The sequence below is a fragment of the Plecotus auritus genome (assembly GCF_963455305.1).
Source record: "Plecotus auritus genome assembly, chromosome: 4".
Classification (NCBI taxonomy): Eukaryota; Metazoa; Chordata; class Mammalia; order Chiroptera; family Vespertilionidae; genus Plecotus; species Plecotus auritus.
The window spans coordinates 151382193-151409486 of record NC_137775.1 but is presented as its reverse complement, the minus strand read 5'-3'; the positions used below and the strand labels follow the sequence as shown (position 1 = coordinate 151409486).

General features: G+C 38.3%; 1 protein-coding gene across 5 annotated transcripts in view; it reads right to left on the bottom strand.

The window, feature by feature from the left end:
* The window catches only part of RELN (reelin), a 462208-nt gene that overhangs the window by 133143 nt on the left and 301771 nt on the right, over positions 1-27294 (bottom strand). For all 5 annotated transcript variants that reach the window (XM_080663650.1, XM_080663648.1, XM_080663649.1 and 2 more), the window contains exons 17-20: positions 25642-25708; positions 21514-21747; positions 20673-20834; positions 14440-14676 (exon numbers count right to left, since the gene is read on the bottom strand). In XM_080663650.1, the coding sequence (XP_080519776.1) occupies positions 14440-14676; positions 20673-20834; positions 21514-21747; positions 25642-25708 (700 nt within the window). The remainder of the gene's footprint in view (positions 1-14439; positions 14677-20672; positions 20835-21513; positions 21748-25641; positions 25709-27294) is intronic.

Here is a 27294-nt window from a genome sequence, read left to right as displayed (position 1 = left end):
ACCTTCAAGGGTTAAATACTCTCTTGTACCCTTCATGAGAAAGGTAATTAGAGGCAGTCAACTAGGCTTCATTTGATTTGGTTACAAATAATTATGTTCACCATCAGCTCCTTGAAAATTCCTCCCTGCTGAGATGGTTTAGTGTCCTCTAAATTTTACAAGGGGACAGATAGAAATGCTGTATTTTGTCTGCACCTAACTTTTGCATGGTCACAAATTAACCATGAACTTGGTTGAAGAGAGGAAGTGTTTAAACCCGAGAAGTGTGTGCTCTACAAGGTATCCTGAGCTTTTAAAGGCGCCAAGACACCAAGAAAGAAACAAGATAAAAATTACATAAAAGGAAAAGAGGCGAAATGAGAACAGATAAATAGTAACACAATTTTTACGTAGGATGAATATCTCCACAGGCAGTTGTGGCAGATCCAGCTGCCATCCACAGTCTCTTTTCTTCTCCCCATTTACCTTCTAGGGATTGGTCTATGTCCACCAATGAGTTCTCACCAATGGGACATAAGTGGAGGATGCTAGGTGGATTTACTTATTCAGCTTTAATCTAAGCCTTTAACTGAACAATTAAAGGTTTAAGATTAAAGATACAGATGGACTTGGCTGGCATGCCCATTTGCCTGTTGCTCCTACATCTTCCTTTCTCCCCATCAGGGCAGCAGGCATCTTGTGACAGGAAGGGAACAAGCATGAAGATGGTGGTCTCTCAAATGAGGTGGCAGAGGAGAGATGGAGAGGGCCTTGTCCCTGAGAGCCTGGGTGAGCTGCTTACCAGCCCTGCACCACATATCCTAGGTCTGCTTGCTACAAATGATAAATAAGCCTCTTCCCTTTTGTTTATGTCATGGTCAGTCTTTTCTTGTTTTTGTTGTAACTTAGAGCTGAATGCATGTCTAACTGCTACACCTGCCACACTTCATGGGACTGTCTGATACCTTTCCTGATGTCTTAATCTGAAGCAAAATAACACACAGAAAGCACAGATACCTCTGCCTTAAATTCTTGACCATTCCCAGTACAAGTTCACTTGGCTGCTTACGATTTATTTAAGACTGGCTGAAAGCCAGTGATGGTAGGTCTATTTTTTCCCTTCTTAATTCCCTGATGTTCATACTCAGCAGGAGTTTTAGGGGAGAGAATTTCACTTAATGCCATTTTTAAATTTATAAAACTGTTCCTCTTTGCTGCTGGTCTAAGATATGTTTGTAAAGGCAAAAATGAAGTTGAAGTTCTTCTGTTTTATAATCATAGAAATAGAAAAGAATAGTACACCCTAACCGGTTTGGCTCAGTGGATAGAACGTCGGCCTGCAGACTGAAAGGTCCCAGGTTCGATTCCAGTCAAGGACATGTAATTTGGTTGTGGGCACATCCCCAGTGGGGAGTGTGCTGGAGGCAGCTGATCGATGTTTCTCTCTCATCGATGTTTCTAACTCTCTATCCCCCTCCCTTCCTCTCTGTAAAAAAAAAGCAATAAAATATATTTAAAAAAAAAAAAGAGAAGAATAGTGCTTATCTGCCTTTGGGATAGAAATCCTGGAGACAGAATGCTTTGGGAATCATGAGGTTTAGTTTTATTCATGTTGATTTGCAAGATAAAAAGATAAAGGAACAATAAAAAAGTTCCTGCATGAATTACAAGATCTAATGAGAGAATAGGGATCTCTTTCCACTAAGACAAGTGCTTTTTCATTCCCACCTCCAAGAAGGCGAGTAGGCTCTCTATTATGACCCGGTAAAATGGGTGACACCATAATGTAACTCCAGTCTCCACAGTTCTTTCTATTTGTAGTCCTCAGTACAGCTGCTTTGCCTCCCTCGCCCTTGCTTAGTCTCATGTATTGCTGAGGCTGTTTTCCTGACCAGGTTGGAAGCCTCTGAACATGGAGAGATCACGTCTCGTTTATCTGCGCATCCCCTAAAGCACTCACAGCCTGTGTACCTCACAGAAGCACTCGGTGTTGGTGTAGGGCATCCTGATGTTCCCAACAGCAGGATTATCTTATTTGATCTTTGAGTCAAGACCATTTGGAAGACATCAGAGATCCTGAACATTGTGTTATGCAGAAGGAAAACTGAGAGGCTGAGTTGCTGGCCCTAGGGTCACACCATTACTAAAAGCTAGAAACTAGGCCTTCTTATTCCTACTTTGATATCCTTTCCCTTATGTCATCAATGGCATGCCTGTGAAGGACACTTAAAGAATGTTAAATAAAATGGACATATGAGAGAGGTCTCTCATTTGGGGTGAAGGCAGCTTTTACAAAACTGCAGTTACTTAAATGCTGCAATGAACACAGACAAGAGTTTGAGGTTATCCTCACTTAAAAAAACCACTCTGCATTTCCCCAGAGCCTCCTTCCCATCTCCAGAATAAAGGCTCTTTTACATGAAAGGCAGATGCACATAACCAAAGCAGTGGGGGAATGCAGAGCGCATTTCCAGAGAAACATCAGAGCAACAAAAGCTGCTTTTGGTTCGATCCCATTCAGAAGATTCATCTGCAGAAGAACATGTTAATAAACCTAAGCCTCTCTAATATCATCTTTTTCGGGGTTTTGTTCTTGTAATCATTAAATAAATATTTACTGGAATTGACAGAAAAACTTGTTGATATTGTGATTAATGGTATCATTTTTAACACATTTGTTATTTCTACAATATTATAGTCTCGTAACAGAAATGACCGTATGATTTTAATGGATTATATAAATTTTACCTTTATTGGAAAAAACAATCTGACAATATAGAAGCATTTTTATAAGTAAAAATTTGCAATTTTACTATGTAGACATGACTGCTGCTAAAATCCTGGTGTAAATACTTTCAGACTTTCTTCTGCTCACACATACATACACACTCGCTTTTCTTTCTTTTAAAAATAATTATAAAATCATAATAAACCTGCTCTCTTTTCTTTTTATAACAATTTAATTGCTACATTTCCATGTGGTGAAGCACTGTCATTTTTAATGAATAAAGACAATCTCTAATTATGGAAATCTTTGGAGGTTGTTTCCACCTTTCACTGTTGTAAATAATGCTTCTATAAAATGCATATTTGTGTATTTTTCATGCTTGTCCAATTATTTCCTTAGGATAAATTTCTAGAAGAAGACTTGCTTGGCCAAAGCAAATTTTAAAAATTAACACTTATTGCCAAGTTGCCCTCTAAAGAGCTTGTACCAAGTTACATTTACCAAGAACATTAACAATGACTGACTGCCAATTCTTATCACTTGTCAATGCTGAACATTGACATTTTTATTCTAGCTACTCTACGCATATAGTCTTTTACTATACATTTCTTTGATTATTAAAGAAGCTAAAATGCTATACATGTTTATTGGCTATTTGTAGTGTGTATGTGTGTGTGTATGTGTGTGTGTGGTCTTTTCATGTACTTGGCCCATTTTTTAAATTCAGATTTATCTTTCTCTTACTTATTTGTAAGAGTTGTTCACATATTGGCATGTATAGCCTGTCATCTATGTTGCAACTATCTCTTGTTCCCAATCACATTTTTTGAAAATGTCCAATGGACAGTGAAAGGAATAAGTATATATTTTACCTATAGGGTATATGTTTCTTCTTTATCTATTAAATCACCTTTGTCAATTACCTCCATATATTTGTCTAGATCCTCACTTATTTTTGGTTTGCTTGATCCATCAGGAACTTAACCACAACATTACTAGTAAGGTCACACTCTGAATTATGATTGGGGTAATTTTCCCTTTGTAATTCTAACACGCTTGCACTATGCTCTGTTGTATGGCATTCAGTGTGTGGAGGGCTGAGTCTTCTCATCTCCCTATGGACTTCTACGCCCCACGGCACCACCTGTTACTGGACTCTAGCCCCAGCTTCAGTCTGAAAGAGTTCAGTGGGGCCAGGGGTGAGGGAGCCACTTAACTTTCATTCATTCTAGTCTCATCAACACATTTTCCCCAACACTACTTCTTTCAGAAGCTCATTCAAGTTTCAAATGCCAAGAATGGCATTTTTTCTATAATGTTACAATGCCTGGATTACCTCAGAGGGATTTCAGAGAGACAGTAAGTAAAACATGTGGGTTTAACATACCATGTTCTATGATAAGCTGATTTACTAATTTTTCTTTTGGCTTTCTTACTATATTCTCTCAACCAGTTTCTCAACTGCACTAATTCTCTATATAAGAAATTTCCAGATACCAAATTAATTTTATTACAGCTCTTTCCACTCACTTCATTCAATCTATACCTTCAAACAAATTTGGAATTTCTGCACATAATCAATTTTGTCATGTATTTATTCAATACTTTGTTTAAAAAGTCCTTATTTACTTTGTTGAGTTGGCATTTGAAGATATTTTGCAGTACATGTAGTATTTGGCATTTATTTCAGGCTCCTTTTATACATTTGTCTCTGGCACCTGCTTTATTTTGCTTATCTTTACTATTCTTATTTAAAGGACATAATTTATCTTCTTTGGGCTCTTCATTCTCATCTCCATTTTCAACAGTTCTTCAAGTCAGCACTACAATCTTACCTTAAGCTAGGTCTTCTTCTAGAAATTTATCCTAAGGAAATAATTGAGCAAGCATGCAAAATACACAAACTCTTAGGATATTAAAAAGCATAAGTCGAGCTGCTTGGCTGCTGTTTATTCATCTTTTACAGAAAGCAGCCTCTTTGCAAACAAAACTCATAAAATTGGGCACTTAGCAGTTTTCTCTAATGGATCATATAACTTCACATGTGGGAGGTAGAATTTGGTATAATTTGTCACCTAAGTTAGAGATTCAGGCTGTTAGTACACAATGGCCATGACCACAAATGAGCACTGTCTTCTCTTTCTAATGAGGTTACATGCACCTCCAGGGGCAGTTTACATGCACCTACAGGGGCACTACTGTGGGACAGGTGGGTCGACCAGACTCTGCCAGGAGCCATAGAGTGTCTCCTCCATCTTTCATTAGGAGTCCGCAGGCCCATCGACAGCTGCCACCAACCTTTTATCTCCTGTGGAACTAGCCCAATTCTCCTGAAGTCTAGATGCAAGCAGCTAATTCCAATAACTTTTTAAAAAATCTAATTTTTAAGTTTACTAAAAATTAAAAAAATATATTGTTTAAAGTATTACCTATATCCCCTTTCTTCTCCCATTGACCTCTTCTAGCCTGTCTCCACCCCTCCACCGCCAGCCCCAGGCCTTCACCACCCTATTATCTGTGTCCATGGGCTATGCATATATGCATATTTGTTGGTAAGATGAGATTATTTCAAATATTTCTGTCAATTTTCAATTGAGTCTTCATTTGCCCGCCTAACAGCGTTTTTAGCAAATGTTTAGCAGTTAAGAGTAAAGTGTGTTTTAGAACAAAGGGAACGATCTGCTGTGTGAAAGTGTGAATGGGGAGTTGGCACAAAGCAGGCGGCTGTGGCCACCAAAGAGAGGAGAAGGGAGAAAGGCAGTCAGAGGGACAGAGAGGGGACCTGCTGTCAGAGAGCCGAAAGTCTAAGGATCCAGGGAAAAGAACTTCTTTCAACTCCTGTGAGCCTGCCAGTCTCCTGTCAGGAACCTGTGGGTGTGTACGAGTAGTTACGTTGTCAGGGTCCCTTTTCACCAGCTGTTACTTGAGAGGAGAAGAATCAGAGGAGCCTCAGTTGTTTCTGTTAATAATTTCAACTCATCTCAGATTTTTGATTATCCAGAACCTCCTTACTCCTGTTACGCTTATGTTGCATCCACAGTAACTCCAGAATCAATTTTGGTTGACGTGAACTTGCTCAATCCACATTTACACTCTTCATACTTACAACTTGCTTTTCAACATACTCCTGTGGTCTTGCTCCTCACTTCCTTTCAGAAAGGAACACACTGGCCCATGCAGTCAAGCCCAATAGCCCTGACTGAAAATGTTTAGCATGGAGAGAAGAGGTGAGGTCAGAGAGAAAAACCTGATCCTTCTGACTATGTGCAGCCAAGTTCATTATCTAGCACATACTCAAGCGGGGCCATTTAAAGACATTTATGGGACCTTGATACTTTTCATTTTAGAAACTCATTCATATATCATAACATACTAAAATGCACTCCTCTCCCACATTAAATATGTACTTTTTGTTGCAAAAACTTTCAAGTGGGTTTTACAATTTTGCCTTTAAGTTTTATTTGGCTCCTAGTAATGCAACTATACTAATAAAAGGGTAATGTGCTAATTAGAGCAGACGTCTTCCAGACGTCCTTCTGGACAAAGCTGCAGTGGCTGTGAGGGCCGAGGGCAGGGAGCCATAAGCCCTGGCGGCTGCAAGGCCCGGGGCTCAGGCCTCACATCCGCGGTGGCTGGCAGTGGCAGCAGCAGCAAGGGGGCAATGGGTGCAGCACCTTCTCCTGATCAGCCGGTCGCCTCCCACAGAGGGAGGCCAGACTGCGGCTTAGACCTGCTCCCCATGGAGAGCAGGCCTAAGTCAGCACGACATCTCCTGAGGGCTCCCAGACTGTGAGAGGGGGCAGGCCGGGCCGAGGGACCCCCCCCCCCCTCCGCAGCCCCAGTGCATGAATTTTCGTGCACCAGGCCTCTAGTGCAATATATATTTGGTTGTGATTCCTCAGCATACTCAAAAATTATTTCCAATACCATGAAATTTTGTGAATATTTAAATTTTGCAATGAATGAAGCTGATGTATGAGATGGTTTATAAATATCTAATTATCATTTATTAATTTTATTTTTTAAATTTTCTTATCATTTTTTAGGTAATATTCATTTTTCCAGTCCTTGGACTTTTTCTAGTCCCCTGGAAAGCTTAGTGTGTCCAAAATGACTAATGAAAGCACTATGCCCAAAATGGCCAATGAAAGAACTTTCTGGGAAGAAGCAATAGTTAATGCAAAGGTACTGAGAGAGGAAAGAGCTTGGCTTGCTGGAGTAAAGAAAGGAAGACCAATGTGGTTGGTGTAGACTGCATGAAAGGGAGGAGGCAGGAGAGGCCGGCTGGGCCAGATGACTGAGGGCCTACCCTGGAGATTTTGTGGACCACTGTCCATAGAAGGGTAACTATCTCAGCGCATTGTATTTCTGTTTCAACAAGCCAGACATACCATGAGTCTAAATAATCAAATGTAGATTTGTCTTATTACTTTGTTTACTGGTATGTTCTCTTACTTCTCTATTGTCACTGAGCTACTTAGTCCAAATGAACATTTTTAGGGAAATCTAACTTGGGAGAAATAAATGATACAAAAGTTAACTGTCTGAACATCAACAGGATATTAGTCTTGGAACATAGACATTTTATCCATTCCTTTGGCAGCTCTTAAGACTTGGTCCTCCAATATATACCTTCAAGTGGTCCATTTCTCCACGGCCATCATTCTATTCCTAGCACCATCGTAAGCACATGCCGATGGCACTGTTAGTTTCTGACCTGAGCTTCTTCTACAGCTTCTCCTATTACCCTCTACCATCTATTCTCTACATAGCAGCTACAATTACTTTGGAATATAAGTATGATCATATTATTCCTCTGCTCCAAATCATCTACTGGGTTCCCATAACACTTAGAATAAAATCCAAAATCTTTATATTCTTCGATATGGTCCTAATATAATCTTGTTCCTTGCCTGCCTCAGCATCTTCGTTCTTGCTGTTCTCTCTGCCTGTAAAGCTTTTCTTGCACACTTTTCCATGGTTGTCTATCATTATTCCGATTTTTACTCTTATGCCTCCCAAAAGGGCTTCCTTCACCATTTTACCTAAAATAGTCTCACTCTCAACTTCTGCCACCCAACACTCCATTCCCTTATCTTCATAGCACTTACCAACATCGGAAAAATTATTATGCATGTGCTTATTTATTGTTGTTATTCCTCTCTTGAATGTAGCCTCTACAAAGGAATTTTCTATCTTCATCCCTAATGCCAGCTGCTATACCTCTGGCACAAATAGTGCCTATAGTGCAATCAATAAATAGTTGTATATAAATTAGTTTACCAATGAATAAAAAAATTTCAGGTAATAAAATCCTCATGATGAAAGAGCCTAAAAAATAGGCTTTATTTTAGAAAGTCCTATATCAACCTATTTGGGGTTATATTCAATTGTATTTCCAATTTTATAGAGGCCCAGATACTGCAAATACTCTTTTTATAGTTGTTGGAAATAATAATAAGTGACTTTTCAGTTTGCCACTCAATATATTTACATTATTTATCTGCTAAGCTGCCTAGAATAATCACTTACTGTGAAATAACAGTTGAAGTGGCTCTTGGGAGCCAGCTCACCCTAACTCACTTCCTTTAGCATATAATTATTCATAGTAGCCTCATGATCCTTTGTATTATTGTGGTATTAGTTATAATGCCTCCTCTTTCATTTCTGATTTTGTTTGTGTCTTCCTTTTTTTTCTTGGTAAGTCTAGCAAAAGTTTGTCTATTTTGTTTATCTTTTCATAAAACCAGCTGCTGGTTTAATGGATCTTTTGTATTATTTTTTTTTCCGTTTTTATTTCACTTATTTCCACTCTGATCTTTGTTATTTCCTTCCTTCTACCAACTTCGGGCTTAGTTTGTACTTCTTTATCTAGTTCCTTGAAGTATAAAGCTAGGTTGTTTTGAGATCTTTCTTGTGTCTTACTATAGGCATTTATCACTATGAACTTCTCTCTTGGAACTGCTTTGGCTCCATCCCATATGTTTGTTGGATTTCCACTGTTATATTGTATTTCTATTTTTATTTGTCTGAAGATATTTTTTATTTCTCTTTTGCTTTTCTTGACCCATTGGTTGTTCAGTACCATGCTGTTTAATCTCCACATGTTTGTAAATTCTCTAGTTTTCTTCTTGTAATGATTTCTAGTTTCATACTATCATGGTTGCAAAAATTGCTTGATATGATTTCAATCCTCTTAAATTTACTAAGACTTGTTTTATGGCCTAAAATATGATCTATCCTGGAGAATGTGCCATGTGCACTTGAGAAGAATATGTTCTGCTGCTTTTGGATGGAATGCTCTATAACACCTGTTAAGTTCATCTGGTTGAACATGTTGCTTAAGTACAATATTTCCTTACTGATATTCTACTGGGGTGATCTATCCATTATTGGAAGTGAGGTATTAATATTGTACTGCTGCCTATTTCTCCCTTCAGGCCCGTTTTATATATTTAGGTGCTTCTATGTTGGGTGCATAGATATTAATAAATGTGATATCCTCTTGCTGAATTGACCCCTTTATCATTATGTAATGATCTCTGTGTCTTATTACAGTTTTAGGCTGAAATACTATTTTGTCTGATATAAGTATAGCTACCCCTCCTTTCTTTTGGCTTGCATTTGAGTGGACTATCTTTTTCCACACCTTTACTTTCAGTCTGAGTGTGTTCTTAAAGCTGAAGTGAGTCTATCATAGGCAGCATATAGTTGGGTCTTGTTTTTTTATTTTATTTTACTCCATTCAGCCAATCCATGTCTTTTAATTGGAAAATTCATTCCATTTACATTTAAAGTAATTTTTGATAGGTATGGACTAACTATTGCCATTTTGTTAATAGTTTTCTGGCTGTTTTGTAATTCTTTTTTTTTTTCTTTTCTGCTTGCTCATTTTCTTTGTGATTTGATGATTTTCTGTAGTAGTGTGCTTAGATTCCTTTCTCTTTATAATTTTTTATCTACTATAGGTTTTTGCTTTGTGCTTACCAGGAGGCTTATAATTATAGTACTCTATTTTAAGCTGATAAGAACTTAAGATTGAATGCATACTAAAGCTCTATATTTTTACCCCCCTGACATTTTATGATTTTGATGTCACAATTTACATTTTTATCCTGTATATCTATTAAAAAATTATTTTAGTTATAGTTGTTTTTAGTACTTTTGTCTTTTTAACCTTCATACTATATTTTTAAGTGATTTACCCACCACCATTACAATATTAGAGTATTCTGAATTTAACTAAAATTTACCTTTACCAGTGAGATTTACACTTCCATGTGTTTTCCTGTTACTAATTAGTGCCCTATTTTTCAACTTGAAAACTTCCTTTAACATTTCTTGTAAAGTCCATCTAGTGGTGTTGAAATCCTTTAGCTTTGGCTTATCTGGAAAACTTTTTATCTCTTGTACTAAAACCAACCGCAAATACTAATATGCTAAAACAACCATCTGTCACAGTTGTACACATCTTGAAATAAAAACCTTACATAATACAACAACAATGTCCTTTTCACCTCTGTACCTAGCTAGTCTATTAGATAGGACAGAGGAATGTAAATGTCCCTTGGTATTATCACTAATAGCATTTTTTTTTAAATATATTTTATTGATTTTTTACAGAGAGGAAGGGAGAGGGATAGAGAGTTAGAAACATCGATGAGAGAGACATCGATCAGCTGCCTCCTGCACACTTCCCACTGGGGATGTGCCCGCAACCAAGGTACATGCCCTTGACCGGAATCGAACCTGGGACCTTTCAGTCCGCAGGCTGACGCTCTATCCACTGAGCCAAACCGGTTTCGGCATCACTAATAGTATTAGATGATCCTATATAATAAAGAGGTAATATGCAAATTGACCATAACACCCTCACAAGATGGTTGCCTATGACCAGGTTGGCATGGGGGTTAGTGAGGGATGACCAAACTACTGAACAAGCCAGCTGCGTGGGGTGAGCAGGCCAGGAGGAAGGTTAGTGAGGAATGACCAAACAACTGAACAGCAGTCTGTGTGGGGCAACCAGTTAGCAAGGGGGCCATGAGGGGTGACCAGGCTGGCTGGGAGGGAAGTTGGGAGTGACCAGGCCAGCAAGGGGGACAGTTGGGGGCAACCAGGCTGGCGGGGGCGGGGGTAATTAGGGGTGACCAGGCTGGCAGAGGGGGGCAGTTGGGGGCGACCAGGCTGGCACGGGGGTAGTAAGAGGTGACCAGGCTGGTGGGGGGGACAGTTAGGGGCGACCAGGCTGGCGTGGAGTGGGGGAGGTGCAGTTGGGGGTGACCAGGCCAGCAGGGGAGGCATTTGGGGGTGATTAGGCTGGCAGGCGGGCAGTGAGGGGTGACTAGGCCGGCAAGGGGGTGGCAGTTGGGGTCAACCAGGCCAGTAGAGGGGGGCAGTAAGGGGTAACCAGGCCAGTGGGGGGGGCAGTTAGGAGTGACCAGGCCAGCAGGGAGGGGACAGTTGGGGGCAACCTGGCCAGCAGTGGGGGGCAGTTAGGGGCAACCAGGCCAGCAGGGGGGGCAGTTAGGGGTGATCAGGCCGGCATGCAAAGGCAGTGAGGGATGATCAGGCCAGCAAGGGGGGGCAGTTAGATGAGACCAGGCAGGCAGGCAGGTGAGCGATTAGGATCCAGCAGTCCAGGATTGTGAGCGGGATGTCCTGTGGGATTGGGCCTAAACTGGCAGTCGGACATCCCCTGAGGGGTCCCAGATTGGAGAGGGTAGCAGGCTGGGCTGAGAAGACCCTCTCCCCCGTGCATGAATTTCGTGCACCGGGCCTCTAGTCTTTAATAAATCTCAATTAAAAGTATTCCCTTAGTGATCTTAGAATATATGTAAGAGATTTTAAAGATTATTTTTAGAATATAAAGTAGAGGTTCTGATTTCAGATACTGTGTATGGAAGAAATATACTACAAATAATTAAAAGCAATTCATTTCTCCACAGAAAAACATGCTCCAAGATGATACATTGTAAAGTGATTTATAGCATATTGACTGTGGTGTGTCTAATGAAAAAGTAATGTACAAGTTTTCCCTGGAGAATATTCTCAGTAACAACAATCCATGCTCATGGAGAATCATGAGTTAGAAAATGAGAACCAAATGAACTCACAGCTGGGAAAAGCCAACAATAATTAATTTAACACCAGTTATCTGTAGGAGACATGTATACATTTCAAAATTTCTCTTGAGAGAAACAAGGTTATTGAAGGGCACAGACCACTAATTTATTAACATGTTCAAAGAATTTTTTCTTAATAAGATAATATGCTCCAAAGGCTTTGCATTAAAAATAATTTGTTTTAGGGCTAGAAAGTTATGATAAATAGTTGGTCAATACCATCATTTGAATCTTAATATTGTAGCAAAGTGAGTTCACATTGAACTTGGACAATATATTCCTCAACAGTAGTAGAGAGAAAACAGTATCATTAAAAGCGGCTTTATACTGATTCATTGGCTAAGAGAATGGGAACAGTTTGAGGTCTTCCATGTTGCTTCATTTTAATAAGCAGCAAGCATTTTTCATGTCCTTATTAAAGTGGTTAATGACTTTCTCTACTCTCATTATCACTGCCAGAGTATACTCTCTGTTGTTTCTTAACTAGGACAATTCCTTTTCATTTCAGAGAAGATCAGAAAGTCAAATCTGATTGCTCACATGTGGTTGTTAATAAAACTCCTATTGTGCTGCTCAAGGTTCCCATGGGGATTGTACACTTATTTATATTTTCTTATGGTTTTCTATAATTATTGTGATTGTACTTTCACAAAGTAAATGTATCGCCACCAATTAAAGCAGTGGTGGGTTAAGAATATTCATCAGACTTGTGTGAAAGGATATTGTTCTTAGGGTTTGATCAAAGCATAGAAATTAAACTGCTGTTATCATGCATTCAACCCAAGTGTTAAATTAAAATGCTCAGCAACTTTGGAGTTTATTTAAGCTGATGTTAACTATTTCTGAAAATAAACATGATACAGGACTTGCATTCCTGATATGACTCTTTGTTGTATTAAAAGTGGTGGAAAAAACGACTACATTAATCTTGGGGGATACAGTTTTATGGTATATGACCAACTTGATTTACTGTTAATTCAGGTCAATTTAAAATTTCAAAATCATAAAATTCCCAAAACCTCATTTTGGTTTATAACTTTGCATGTCATTTGCTTCACCCCTTTATTTTTTTTGAAGGCTCCAGGATTAAAAAAAAAGAATATACATGAAAACAAGCAGCTGAGGCTATCAACTAGAGAAAACAGGGTTGCTTTTCCTATTTTGTTGCATAGAAATTTCATTGTATCTAGTTTGACAGTGCTTGCAGCAGAAGTGATCAGCAGTACTTCCATTCCATTAGCTGTCATTCTGATGCTAGACTTTGAGCCTGCTGTGTGCGAGATGGGACTGTCCCTACACAATCCCCATCAAAGGTAATTTTCTGTGCAATGGTGTGTGAAATTTACCTCTAATTATGGTAAGGTTACTGATGGGTTACTTATGATATGCTCTCTGGAGACAACTGTGGTGAATAGCTTTCGGCAAGCTTCATCTGGAGAAATTAAATTGGTTTGACCATGACTCAATAGAAAGTAAAAGTCTCTTAGAAAATTCTTCCTCAATCATGTTTAAAGTTCTAAAGAAACCCAGAGAGAGAGGGGGGGGGGGCGGGGGAGGAGGCAGAATGCATAGTGGTGAAGGCTATGGGTTTTGGAATTAAGCAGACTTGAGTTTTAATCCAGGATTTCTGGGCGTAGAAGGCCCAATGTCACCTGGCCTATGCACATCTCTTGGCTTTTATTCCTCACATTCGCTACCTGGGCTCCATCGCCATTGGCTTCCTTCCTGATCCTCGAACATGCCATGGCCACTCTTGTTCTGGAGACTTTAACCACAAAGTTTCCTGTAGTTAGACTGCTCTTCATTCAGATATTCATGTGTGTGGAGCTTCCTTGTTCTTCCACTTTCTAATCCGTGAAATGTATCATATCCACTATTTGAGCTATATGAACATAGCCTCCTCCTCTCTAGTTAAAGCAGCCAACCCCTGTCTAATTAATCACTGTTGTGTCATCCTATTATTATTCTTGAAGTTCTAATCATAGCCTTAAGTTATTTATTTACTGCTTAATGTATAATTAAGTTTAATTAATGTATAATTAAGTTTGCATATGAACATGGAGAAGATATCTAAGAATGAAAGGTATCTTGACTAAGACACACCACAATCTTGAAACCCCACTGATATTAACCAGATGAGTTAATATGGCTGATAAAATGGATTAAAAAGAAGATCCACATTAACAAATTAAGATGGAAAATCTTCTTGGGCTTGATGAAAGCATGAAAATAGAACTAATTATTGTTTATTAAAATAGCATTAGAGTGATTTCACATTTCACTATGATTATGGAGGGTCTCCATGAAGGGAGAATGTTATTCACTTTAGTCATTAACACTTATTGAGGAAAGTTTTTATATTTAATGGTGGTAAATGAAAATGAGATGAATAAATATGGTGAAATTTTGTATTTATTTAAACCTATCAGTTTTTTTGGGTCTTCCTTCCAAAGATAGCTTACTTGTAGACATAATAACAACTTTCAAATAGTTCATGTTCAGTAAATATTTGTCAACAAATGACTAAGTGCTAGCTGCACTGGAAGATCCTCCTTATGTTCTAATCCTCAATGCAAATTGTAACAACAAGAACAAAGATGAAGTCCTTACCACAGGGTCCAGTCATGGCCACAGTATGGCTGAACATTTCCCAGGTAGAATCCCAGAGACTGAGTGACCTCCACAAGATTGGTAAAGTCAAGACTAATGCTGTTGAAAAGAACAGATGTCATGATAATCTCATCAATAGCCCATACATCTTCTCCTTGGGAAGAATGATACGGCTGCCACCATCTGAACTGAATTCCAAACTGTCTTGCATCATCTGGTAATTCTACGGAGATTATTCTAAAGGAGAAAAAGTAAAAAATTTTATGTTACTTTGACATCTTAAAATACAAACATTTATAGCAGGATTCTTTTTTCTGCTGTATAGTATTTTTAATCAGTTTTCTTCCACTATTACAAATATTCTTCTGAAATTTCCAATTTTCCTGCCTGACTCCAACAAAATCTTCTAAACACTTTTAAAAATCTAAAAAAATGTGACTTTTGTTTCACTCATCTGATCTCAGAAAAGCTAAGTCAGTAAAACACAGTTCTCAAAGTGGCAGGATTCGTCTCAGTCGAAAAAGGATTTATGGCAGCTTGTTACACGCATTAGAATTTGGGGCTGGTTGAACCATGGCACTTCCTTATTCCCATGAGTGTAGCATAGTGTGCAAGGTTACTTGCTGTGTCGTGGTGGCTATGACAACAAACCTTTACCTGACAAATGGAGAAGAAAATTAAGAATAATATCTAATTTCCAGGAGCAATTATTGTACACAGCAGCAGGAACCATACATTAATTGTCACTGCAATGACATCTGCTTGAAAGCTCCATAAATCACAGTACCATGCTGCTCACACGCATACACAAGGTGAGATGTGAAGCAAATGGCAAATGGAACATTTGTCTCCCATCAATGTGCAATTAAACACCAGGAGAGGTGTTTGCAGTAAATGCACAGTGAAGGAACTGAGTCTTTCTTTAGTGAGCAAAGAAAAACTCTCAAGACAGTGACTAGTTGGGTAACTTAGAAATAAATTATTAAAAATTTTTAATGTCTGTGTGGTTTACTAAAAACTAGATTGATTTTAATATTTGCATTATGTTATCTTTAGTTACTGCATAATCACATATTGGAAATGTAATGTTTTAAACTTTAAATCACATATTGGAAATGTAATGTTTTAAACACTAAAAGTTATTAAAAGTATCTATACTCTCTTTAAATAACTTGTTCATGGAAAAAGGGGTAGAATAACATGACTATCATCACTGATTACATAAACTACTATTAAGAAACTGGTAGGACTTTTTGCGATGTTAGAAAACATACTTTTTAAATAATGAAAAATCAATATTCATATACAGGAATATAAATTAAAAAAACAGTTCTCAGGCTAACACACATAGCTATAATATGTTTATGGTTTTTAAATACTTTACACAGTCTGCTGAGTAATTTTCACCTTAATTTTTCTAAATATTCATTTGTTTATTAAATAAGTATATTGTTAATATTAATATACCAAAAACATAAAAAATAAACCAAAACTATATTTAGACTGGCTCAACAGTGAAAATATGATTTAATTGAATAATTTAATTTGATTAGCAATTATTAAAAATTACAATTTTCCTTTATATTAATAATTTTAAAAATAATTGCTATTCTCTCTGGTGAAAATAAATATAATTTTAAAAAATAACAACTGAAAAGTAGAATTTCTCAGGAAACTTTATAGGAAAATAAAGTGCATATTTATGTACTAGAGGCCCGATGCAGGAATTCGTGCACGGGTGCGGTTCCTCAGCCTGGCTGGCGATTGGGGCCAATTGGGGTCATCTCGCCCAATCCCAATCGCGGCCGCGGGAGGTTGGCCGGCCAGAGGGAGAGGCCGTGGGAGGTTGGGCAGCTACAGAATTTTGGCTGTGGGAATGCAGTGAACACCAAGGGGCAGCTCCTGTGTTGAGCGTCTGCCCCCTGGTGGACACTGTGCATTATAGCGAATAGTCGACTGGTCATGCTGGTGGTTCGGTCATAATGGTTGCTTAGGCTTTTATATATATACTAGTGGCCCAGTGGACGAAATTTGTGCACGGGGCAGGGGGGTAGGTTCTCTTAGCCCGGCCTGCACCCTCTCCAATCTGGGACCCCTTGGGGAATGTGTGACCCTAAACCGGCAGTTGGACATCCCTCTTGCAATCCAGGACTGCTGGCTCCTACTTGCTCACCTGCCTGCCTGCCTGATTGCCCCTAACCACTCTGCCTTCTGGCCTGATCACCCCAAACTGCCCCCTGCCAGCCTGATCGCCCCAACTGCCCCCCCATGCCAACCTGCTTGCCTCCAACTGCCCCCCTGCTGGCCTGCTCGCCCCCAACTGCACCCCCCCCGGCCAGCCTGCTTGCTCCCAACTGTCCCCCCCTGCTGACCTGCTTGCCCCCAACAGTGCCCCCATGCAGGCCTAATTGCCCCCAAATGCTCCCCCTGCCAGCTTGCTTGCCCCCAACTTCCCCCCCGTCAGCCTGATCACCCCTAATCACCTCTGCTTCAGCCCTACCACCATGGCTTTGTCCGGAAGGACATCCGGAAGGTCTCCTGGAAGGTCTCCTGGTCTAATTAGCATATTACTATTTAATTAGTATAGACTAGTAGATACGATAATGTAATTGAAATGACCAATATTTTCTCTGGCAGAGATGTTAAAATTGTGGTCTATATCCAGACTCTTGGGGAGATACTAAACTTCTATGTGCCTAAGCATCTTCAGCTATGAAGTTGGGATAATATCCTTATGGCAGAATCAGTTTTTCACTATTGTGTCCTAGCACCTAGAACAGTACCTGGCATAAGGATTTAAATTCTTGCTGTGAGAATGAACTACTATTATCAGCATAACCTAATAGAGATTTGAATACAGAGGCAGCTTTTAAGTGACAATGCCAGGATCTAGACCTGGGCAGCCTGGCTCTAGAGCCTGTACTCTCAACCTTTACTTCATGTCTTGGGGTAGGGTGGCAGATTGCTTTCACCACTCTATGCATATTACAGGGGCTGGTTAGAATAGCTATGGAACCATTTGATTGGAAAATTCCTAGAAGAGAGCCCAGGAACTTAGGTTAACTTTCTGTATCAATCTTCCTTTTTAAAGTAGATACTAAGTTCATATCCTATACAATAAAGAGGTAATATGCCAATTGACCATCACTCCAACAACACAAGATGGCCACCCCCATGTGGACACAATATGGCCACCATAAGATGGCTGGCAGGGGAGGGCAGTTGTGGGTGATCTGACCAGCAGGGGAGGGCAGTTGGGAGGGACCAGGCCTGCAAGGGAGGGCAGTTGGGGGCAATCAGGCCTGCAGGGGAGGGAAGTTAGGGGTGACCAGGCCTGCAGGAGAGGGCAGTTGGGGGGGACCAGGCCAGCAGGGGAGGGCAGTTGGGAGGCACCAGGCCTGCAAGAGAGGGCAGTTGGGGGTGATCAGGCCTGCAGGGGAGGGCAGTTGTGGGGAATCAGGCCAGCAGGGGAGGGCAGTTGGGAAGGACCAGGCCTGCAAGATAGGGCAGTTGGGGGTGATCAGGCCTGTAGGGGAGGGCAGTTGTGGAGAATCAGGCCTGCAGGGGAGGGCAGGTAGGGGCAATCAGGCTGGCAGGAGAGCAGTTAGGCATCGATCAGGCTGGCAGGGGAGTGGTTAGGGGTGATCAGGCTGGCAGGCAGAAGCAGTTGGGGGCAATCAGGTGAGTGGTTGTGAGCCAGCAGTCCTGGATTGTGAGAGGGATGGGTAACTGCCCGTTTAGGCCTGATCTCACCGGGCAGTTGGACATCCCTCAAGGGGTCTCAGATTGGAGAGGGTTCAGGCTGGGCTGGGGGACACACACCCCTGTGCACGAATTTTATGCACCGCGCCTCTAGTATTTCTTACAATCAAATACAATCGTCAAAATAAAATAACATTAGGCTTCATAATAATTTTAGAATATAAGAACAAGCCCCAAAATTAAGAAAAATGCAGAATAAGAAAAGAAATATATAGAATAACTTTAGTCTCATCAGTGATACAAAGCTTAACATTAATAAAAATACCAATTATTTCACAAGACATCATAATCAGTTTGAATTAAAAGACTAAAATATATTCACAGACTTTCAATTTTATAAATAACAAGCACATAGAGTTCTTTTATTTACTGAATCAATCATAGGCAAGCAAATTATTAGAAATTGGCTAGGAGTAGTAATGGTTAGCCAATTAACATATCTAATTTATAGATCATACTTCATTTTTGAACAACCATGACAGAAAGGAACAATATGGAATTCAGAGCAATTACAGGCAGCACATTATGCTGAAGAAAATACAGCAATGGCTAACGTTATCAAGATATATTTAACTTTCCTGTGAAGAATTTACGTGGTTTGTATTACTTATCACATAAGATATAATTTAGCATTTAGAATATATCAAATTCCACTTCTGTCAATCACCTTTTATTAATATTTGTAAGAGAGAGGGGGAGGGAAGAAGAGTCTCAGACAGAGGTACACATATAGAAAATGAAAGTGTTCTCTCCTCTTCTTGAAAGAAAATCTCCACTCTGATCTTAATCTTTCAAGCTATGCACATACCTAATGCTGAAGAGCCACCTTGGTCCTGCTTAGAAGAAAAATGCTGCTGTCAAGTGGCAGGCAAGATTAAATGCACCTTTGCAATAGCACATTAAATGTGTAATTATTTTTCATATTAACAAAGATTAATTTAATTTCATGATATAGATTGATTACTAAATTTTGGAGCTGTCCATCCTTGTTAGAAAAAATTGTGCTTTAGGCCAAGTTAACTTAGGGTGGTGACCTTTTCTTCATGTTTTCATCATTATTATTATCACCTTGATTTTAAATTTTCTTTTAATGTTCACTGTGGAGAGCCTACGAAACGTTTCTTTAGTATTCATATGCGTCTACTGAGTGAGAAAGTTGAGTTTAGCCTTACATTTACCTTTAAAGGAAAATATCCAATACATCTGGTATCTTCTTAAAATTTTATATAGTGTTTATAATTCATAATAGTTGTTAACTATAATCTCTGTTACATGCTACTTTATTTTCCATGAAAATAAAAGTTCTCATCAATTAGTAAATCCTTAATTCTGGAAACAGCCCTATGAAAAATGCTCAGGTTTGCCTGACCAGCATGGCTCAGTGGTTGAGTGTCGACCTATGAACCTGGAGTTACTGTTCGATTCCCGGTCAGGACACATGCCCAGGTTGTGGCCTTGATCCCCCAATGGGGGGCATGCAGGAAGCAGCCGATCAATGATTCTCTCTCAATATTGATGTTTCTCTCTCTCTCTCCCTCTCTAAAATCAATAAAAAAATATTTTAAAAAAATGCTCAAGTATGCCAAATCTATCATCAGTGCTCCTGCCAGTCACCATGGTGCCCACCGAACCTCAGTGCCCACAGCCTCAGTCTTTTTCACATCTCCCCATGATCCACATGGACTTCTAGGATTGAGTTCTTTATATCCGACTGGGAATGTAAGCCACAGTGTTAACCTCTTGCAATGGTATTTTCACTTTCTCATTCTACTCTTTTCCTGATATTTTAAAGGAATTTCAGTGAGCAGATTAATAAATGTTCTGAAAGGGATGAAGATGATTTGGCCATCTCTGAAACTGTACCACTTATAGTGGTTACTACTCAGCTTTAAGTGAAACTTAAGTCTCACAACTGTGACTATAGATTGTGAAATACATAAGCTAAAGAAAAATAGAAGGAGCGTGAAGAAGGGACTTAAGTTATATCCTCACACTCCACCTTTGCCAGGGACTCTATACATGCTAGAAAAATTTATTTATATTCATTTCTTAATTATAGTACAAATTTATTGATATTTTATGAGTTATTATTTCATATGATTTATTATAAGATACTGTAATACTGTATTGCTATCAAATATTCATCAATAGCATTTATAATTCAGTATTATATTAAAATCATATTTAATAGTTTGCACTATAGTTAAATGAGAAAAATAGTATTAAGTGTTTTTCTCTTTCCTAGGCATCAAATTATTTCTCTTATATTTCAAAATATGAGAATAAATTTCTCCAAATTTATTGGGTTAGAAGAATGTGGCTTGCTAATTTTTCATTTTAAGATTCATCAATCTTTGTCCTCACCATCTTGCAGTGAAAAAATATCTGGAATCTTACACCATTTGAATGAAGATTTCCTCAGGAAAGAGCTATTACTCTAACCATTTTTTTCCAAATGATTTGCAACATACCTGGGCTCATGATAGTTGAGATATGAGTAGTGCTCCAAGAGTTTCCAAGTTATCCCATTATCATAAGAATAATGCAGTAAAACTCCTTCTCCGGGCTGGTCAGGGGCTTTGCATGTGCTCAGAACAGACTTGCTCCCCAGCCTCAATGTGAACTGAAGAAACCTAGACATGAATTGTCTATAATTAGTGTGTGTACAAACATTTTTAATCATAATGCTCATCTTGGTTTTTAAAGAATTTCAAACAAATTTAAGTGAACTACCCCAAAGCTGTAGACTTCCACTCATCCCTCTTTTATAAAATGTAATTTCACTGTGAGATGTATGAATATGTGTAGAAGATAAGGTCAATGCACCTGCTTTATATACAGATACATACATACAAATATAACTGTATATTTATACATATCTGTATCCTATGACTTGTGTATGTATACTTAAAATGCCAATCATTCCTTTACTGCATTATTTATTAAGCACTGGGGGAAGGGGCAATGTAAATCTAATCAGCCTCTGCAAGCTGTCAAATAAATAAAACTACATAAATAATTAACTAGTCCTTGGCTTGAGAACACAGTTTTGATGCCAACATTTCATATTTTTAAAACTCTAGTCAGTCATTAGTATTTTAAAGTCATCAGTGAGCTTTTTCGTTTATTTAAAACTAGGGCAAATTAACCCTATATGAACTCCCTCTCATCCTGGTTTTAAATGAGAATATGTATATATCAGCAAAAATAAATAAATCAATAAGTAAATAAATAAATAATAAAAAATTAATAGATCTCAATTCAAACATTATTATCTGTTTTCAGCATGTATTCCATCCTGCCTTCACTCACCTGGATTGTGAGCTGTCAAGGAAAGATGTAATTAGCTGACGCCTCCCATCTTTGTTGAAAACCAGGGCCTTACCACTGGCCAGGACACCACAGCCAAAGCTGACTTCAGCACCACGGATAGAGTAAAAGTTATGGTAAGAGGAGAGCCGGGAACTGCCAAAGCTTTCAGAAATAAACATTGGGAATGTCTGGGATGCCATCTCGCAAGCTGGGCCAGAAAATCCAGGGTCACACCTGAAAGAGAGCCCATGAAATTAAATCTTAAACTGTTGGTCCTTTCAGAATTTCCTGAATCTGCCCTGGGGGGGAGGAAGTCCAGAGGCCAGAATTTGACTGAATGATAGGCAAGGCTCATTAGTCTTTGGAGAATTTGGAATCAGAAGACTTGGTAAGGACAGACTGTGAACATTACAGAAGAACACACACTTTGCATAGCTCTGCTGTAAAAAGCTTATAATTTAAAACAATAACTCAGCACTCACCTTCAACCAATGCCAGCAATTTATCTTCAAATAGATCTAGGTTTTTGCATATTTACAATTTAAAATCTCTGTCAAAGGTATATACTTTTATCTACAATTATGTTCACTTAACTTGTAAAAGAAACATAAACCAAATGCTTCTATAAGAGATCTAGAATAAATTTCCTTTAAGAACAAGTGTAAACGTACATGTTATATTTGTGACTGGAATTATTTGAAAAAGATTGGAAATAAATGTATCCTTAACTATTTCAAACTTAGATTGGCATTTTAAAGAAAATGCTTACACCCTTGACCTAGATAGATGTCCTTCGCAGAACTGTGTTGCCTCTCAGTGGAATTCAAAATTAGTAGTGCTTCAAGGAAAAGAGAAAAAAAACCACACAACAATCTGCCAGCTGCCATGTAAGAATACACTGTTTATGTTGGCTGACTAGAATATGTATGGAACTCCCTGAGCCTTTTACCAGTGAAAAAACTCATCCCAGAAGACTCAACAATTGAATTCAGAACCTTCTTATATTTAAAGAAATTTACTTATCAGGAATTAGTTTCAAATCCTTTGTTTTTATTTATTATTTCTTTCTTACTATATTTACTAGTTAGCCAGCCCATTACAAAATTAAATTGGTGTCTTTTGGGGTGGCATGGGGGTTCTCATGAAAGCATTCAAAACTTCCTAGAGTCTGAAACAAGACTTTTATAAAGTGTGACTTTGTGTGTTCTTCTGTAATGTTCACATAATATCAGTGAAGTGATATTATGGTATAATTCAGAAGGCTGTTTGTTACCACTAGCTCTGAAACTGGGATCCATGCTGGCTTTAGAGAGGTCCAAGGAATGTATGAACATGCTGAAATCAAATGCCAACTTTTATGTGCACTGGATATTCAGGAGAAAGTTTATAGCAATTATCATATTATCAAAGAAGTTGGGCCCTAAAATGCCAAGAACTACCATAAACTGAAGTTTGAGGGTTGTCTTGGCATTAGAGATGGGAGTGAGAAAGAAAAACAATATTTTGCAGAGCATGTAAATGAGCCTCACACAGTTTGCTTCTTTCACATGTTACCTCATTGACTTAGTCGGACTCTGAATAGCCAAGTAGTTTCTAAGAAGGACTTAGAAATTACCTAAAGAGGACACATTTTAACACTGGGAAACTGAATATATGGCCACAAAATGGAACCGTGTCCCCAACAAGACTATTGCCAGAGTGTAATTCAGAACAAATGCACCTTTGTGTATCTTAAATGTGTCTTCTTAGGACCAGTGCCTGGGAGAAATTGGTGAGCATTTAGAGATGATTTACAGTGGAGTCAGTTCCCATATTCTGGTTTTGAAAGTATACTTTCAGTCAAAAGTTACACAATTGGGGTAGAATGCTAATTAGGATTCCACTCAGATATTTAAATACCTCTGTAGCCTTTGTTTTGCAGCAAAACAGTAGGGTAGCACACACAGGTTCCAGGAGTGACCTGAGGCCCCCTACTGGTTCATCTACCCACCCTCACATGCAACATTCCCTGGTAAGATACATGGCTGACATGTGTGTAGAAAGGTTTCTAAGCTCTCTGTCCTTCTCATTAGCATCTTTAACATCTCTAACAGGGGTGGACTTATCAGGATAGTGATGTCAGTTTAGATACACAGACCAAGGGATTATACACAGGCAAGAAAGTGTTAGGGAACAAGAGAGGTGGAATCCTAGTAGCAAATAATGGTAGTGATGAGAGGAGCAATCTGGGGAGACACAAAGCTGCAGAGACCCCAATTCAAGGATATGTTTAAAGGAAATTAGTGGTATTGAATTCACTTAAAAATATATTTTTATTGATTTCAGAGAGGAAGAAGGAGGGAGAGAGAGATAGAAACATCAATGATGAGAATCATTGATCGACTGCCTCCTGCATGCCCCACACTGCAGATGGAACCTGCGACCCAGGCATGTGCCCTGACTGGGAATCGAACCATGACCTCAACACTCAACCACTGAGCTATGCTGGCTGGGTGAATATGAATTTCTTTTCCCTGCAATTTTGCTCAAACTTGACAAGGCGCATATTGCTGGAAAAGGATGTAGTGGCCAAACCTAGAGCTCAGCCACAGAAATACAAAAAAAAAAAAAAAAAAAAAAACCCAAAGTTCCCACTCATGAAAACATTCTGTAAAACTTCAGGAGGTGAAGGCTATGATTATTCGGTATAATGTATAGTGTCAAAAGAGAATGATGCCCAAAGACATAAAACTGCCATTCAGATCTGTTTGCATCCATCATGGGTAACACAGATGGTTGCTGTAATAAAATTATTGAATGCTAACAAGGATATTGCACACAAAAAATGAAGTATGAAGCATAACTATTGTAATTATAGATAGGTCTTTTAAAAACAGCACTTTCTATTTTTATTAATAAAAGCAGCTGTCCTTTTAGGTGATTTGTTTTCAAAATTTTCCAGGACAATGTCAGGAATTACTAGTGTCTGGCCTCTTGTGTTAATTTTATTTAAAATGCCTTAAACCAGAGGATGGCCTGGTTATGGAAAATGAATAAAGGTAACAACTGGAAGAAAATACCAGTCAGTGATTCATAAATCTAATGAGTTAGTGTTTCTGAGTGGGAGTTGGTGGTTATATATGAAAAAGCAAAGAGATGCAAATTATGTTTCAAAATATGAATAGGAATTTTTAAATTCTTTCTGTACTTTATAAAACATTTCCATTGTGCAGAGTGAGTTCTTTGTTAATTAAATTCATCGAAATATTATTAAAAAGTTAACCTGATACTCTATACTCTAATCTCAGTACTGGCAAGTATCTTGCCTCAGACATATAATTCACAAAGAATAAGTCCAAAGGTCTTTCATGAGTTTGCTAGTAATGAAGCAATTGATTAATTAATTAATTACTCTTTGTTTGGAGGACAAGAAATAAAACAGACTAGATAACCTTGTTGAAAACTTATCTGTGTAACAAAGATTGTCTGTGGTTTCAGGGATTTCTAGGATATCTTATAATTAAATATTAACATGGGAATATCCAGTTATTGGATATTACATTATTTATGTATAATTTCACACTAATATTCAACATTATGTACTTTACCTTACTCATCATGTTAAAGACCCAAATGATTTTCAAAAGGAAGCAAAATTGCAAACTTATATTTAAAGATGAATTTTCTTATCAAATCTGCTAAATTTGGCTCACTCAGTTTCCTTTAGCATTAGGTCTACGGGTCAGGATTGATTTTCATAATTCATTTTACAAAGTATGCTAGGAATTAAAATATGACTCACGAACACTAGAACAAGTCTATGGAAAAATAACATATTAAAGGACATTACTAAATACAGAAAAGGCAGTCATCAAGCTACAAGGAATTCAAATTTGTTCACGAATTTACATGAGCTATGCTAAATTTGTTCAAATTTTAGTTTAATAGAAATTAATTTATTCATTAACGTCAATTTACAAAATACACTTAATATTGTATTATGCTTAAATTCCATTTGGAGTACCCTACTTTTGGTCTTCAAAGACCTCAAAACGCTGAAAAGATACTAGGTTAAAATGATTTGTGGCTTAAACATATAAAGTATATACCAAAAAAAGAGAAGTGTGAGTATAATTTAAAAAGGCTCACCTGCAGCCATGCCGAGTGCACTGTCCTCTGCCAGAACAGAATTTGAGACACGATGGGCCTATGTAAACTGCAGGGCAAGAGACAGCATGTGAAAAATGGCAAAAAATGGGAAAAACCAAGAATACCCCAGGCATTTAAAACAATTTTGTGAAGCAATGCCCATGACATCTAGCCCATTGTTTACACGTTGTGCACAGGAAACTAGTGTGACATGTGGAGTGCTGTGTGACAAGGTAAGTGCTTAGTTACAAATCTGCCAGAACTGTCTTAACTTGATTCTTTCAAGATTTTAATGTTTCAGAGCAAAGACAGTAGGAACATGTGATTTGGGTTCCTTAACAGAGTCTCCTGAGCTAAAATGATTTCAGGCAGAATATTAATGCTTCCGCCTTGAACTTTCTACATAGCTTAATTTCTTTAGGTAGAAATAAAGAATTTACAAAGGATCAGTTAGATATAGCATGAAATGGAGAGGGTATAATTTAATTTAAAAACTATGATTTCTATTCTTATCAGGTAATATCTATAACTTTGAAGATGAGTGTTACATATATTTTGAAGTATTAATTATCCTTCCTCAAATGGGGAATTAAAATCTGTTGTTGAGCATAAAACCTTTTCTCTATAATGCAGACCTATTCCTAAATGGTGGGCTTGACTGATAATGGTATTATGAATTCTAATACCTGAAATTCTAATCTTTGTAATGCTGAGTGATGGGGCTCCTCACTGTTGAATGGTAGGTTCTGAGATACTCAGACTCAGATATATTTAAGATATTAAGCTGTTTGATAAACAGTATAATCAAGTCACACCAAATAGTATAAAAGTGGAACAAAACCAATGAGGAATTAGAGATGCAATGGTTATTAAGACATCACATATTCAATTTCAGGCATAAACAAATTTACCATTCATGACCATTTTCTTTTCTACCTTGTAACCATGTCAAAATTAAAATGATTTTGCTTTAAAATAAATTTTCCTGTGGCCTGTGTTCCTATAAGCACTTATTCTCTGGAGTCATTTAACAGGTACAGTAATTCAAATGTTAGGCAAAGCAGCCCAGGAAAAACTCTTGCTGAAGGAAACTGATGGTTGAAGAAGAGGTTGGTAGCAGACTGAGTGGTTGAAACTATTGGTTTTAAGTGTCAAATAACTCTGGATTCATATTCAGTTTCACCTGGGAAACATTGGATAAGTGATTTATCCATTTAAGCCTCAGTGACCCTATTCTTTGTCCCTGGAGGAAAGAATAAATGAGATGTTGCATGCTTAGCATGCTGTCTGACACTATAGGGTTATGGTTGTCACCACCATATTGGGGACAAATGTCCTTCCTGCTCCATCTGCTTGATGAGCTCCACTGGACGCTGAGTGCTGAGGAATCAGAAAGGAGTTTCCCTCTTCTTTAGCCTGGAAAAGCTTATGGACTGTCTTCCCAGCAGTAGGATTTGGTCTGAAGTCCTGTTAAGTGGATCATTGCATTTTGCAGGTTCACTCTTGAGAATGCCTTATATTATACCCATGTCATCATTCAGAAAGCTCCCATCATAAAAACAACAACAATTAACAACAATAAAACAAGACTTTCCCGATCAATAAAAAAATTAAATTACAATTAAGAATTCTGTTGTCATCCCTGCCTGCTAA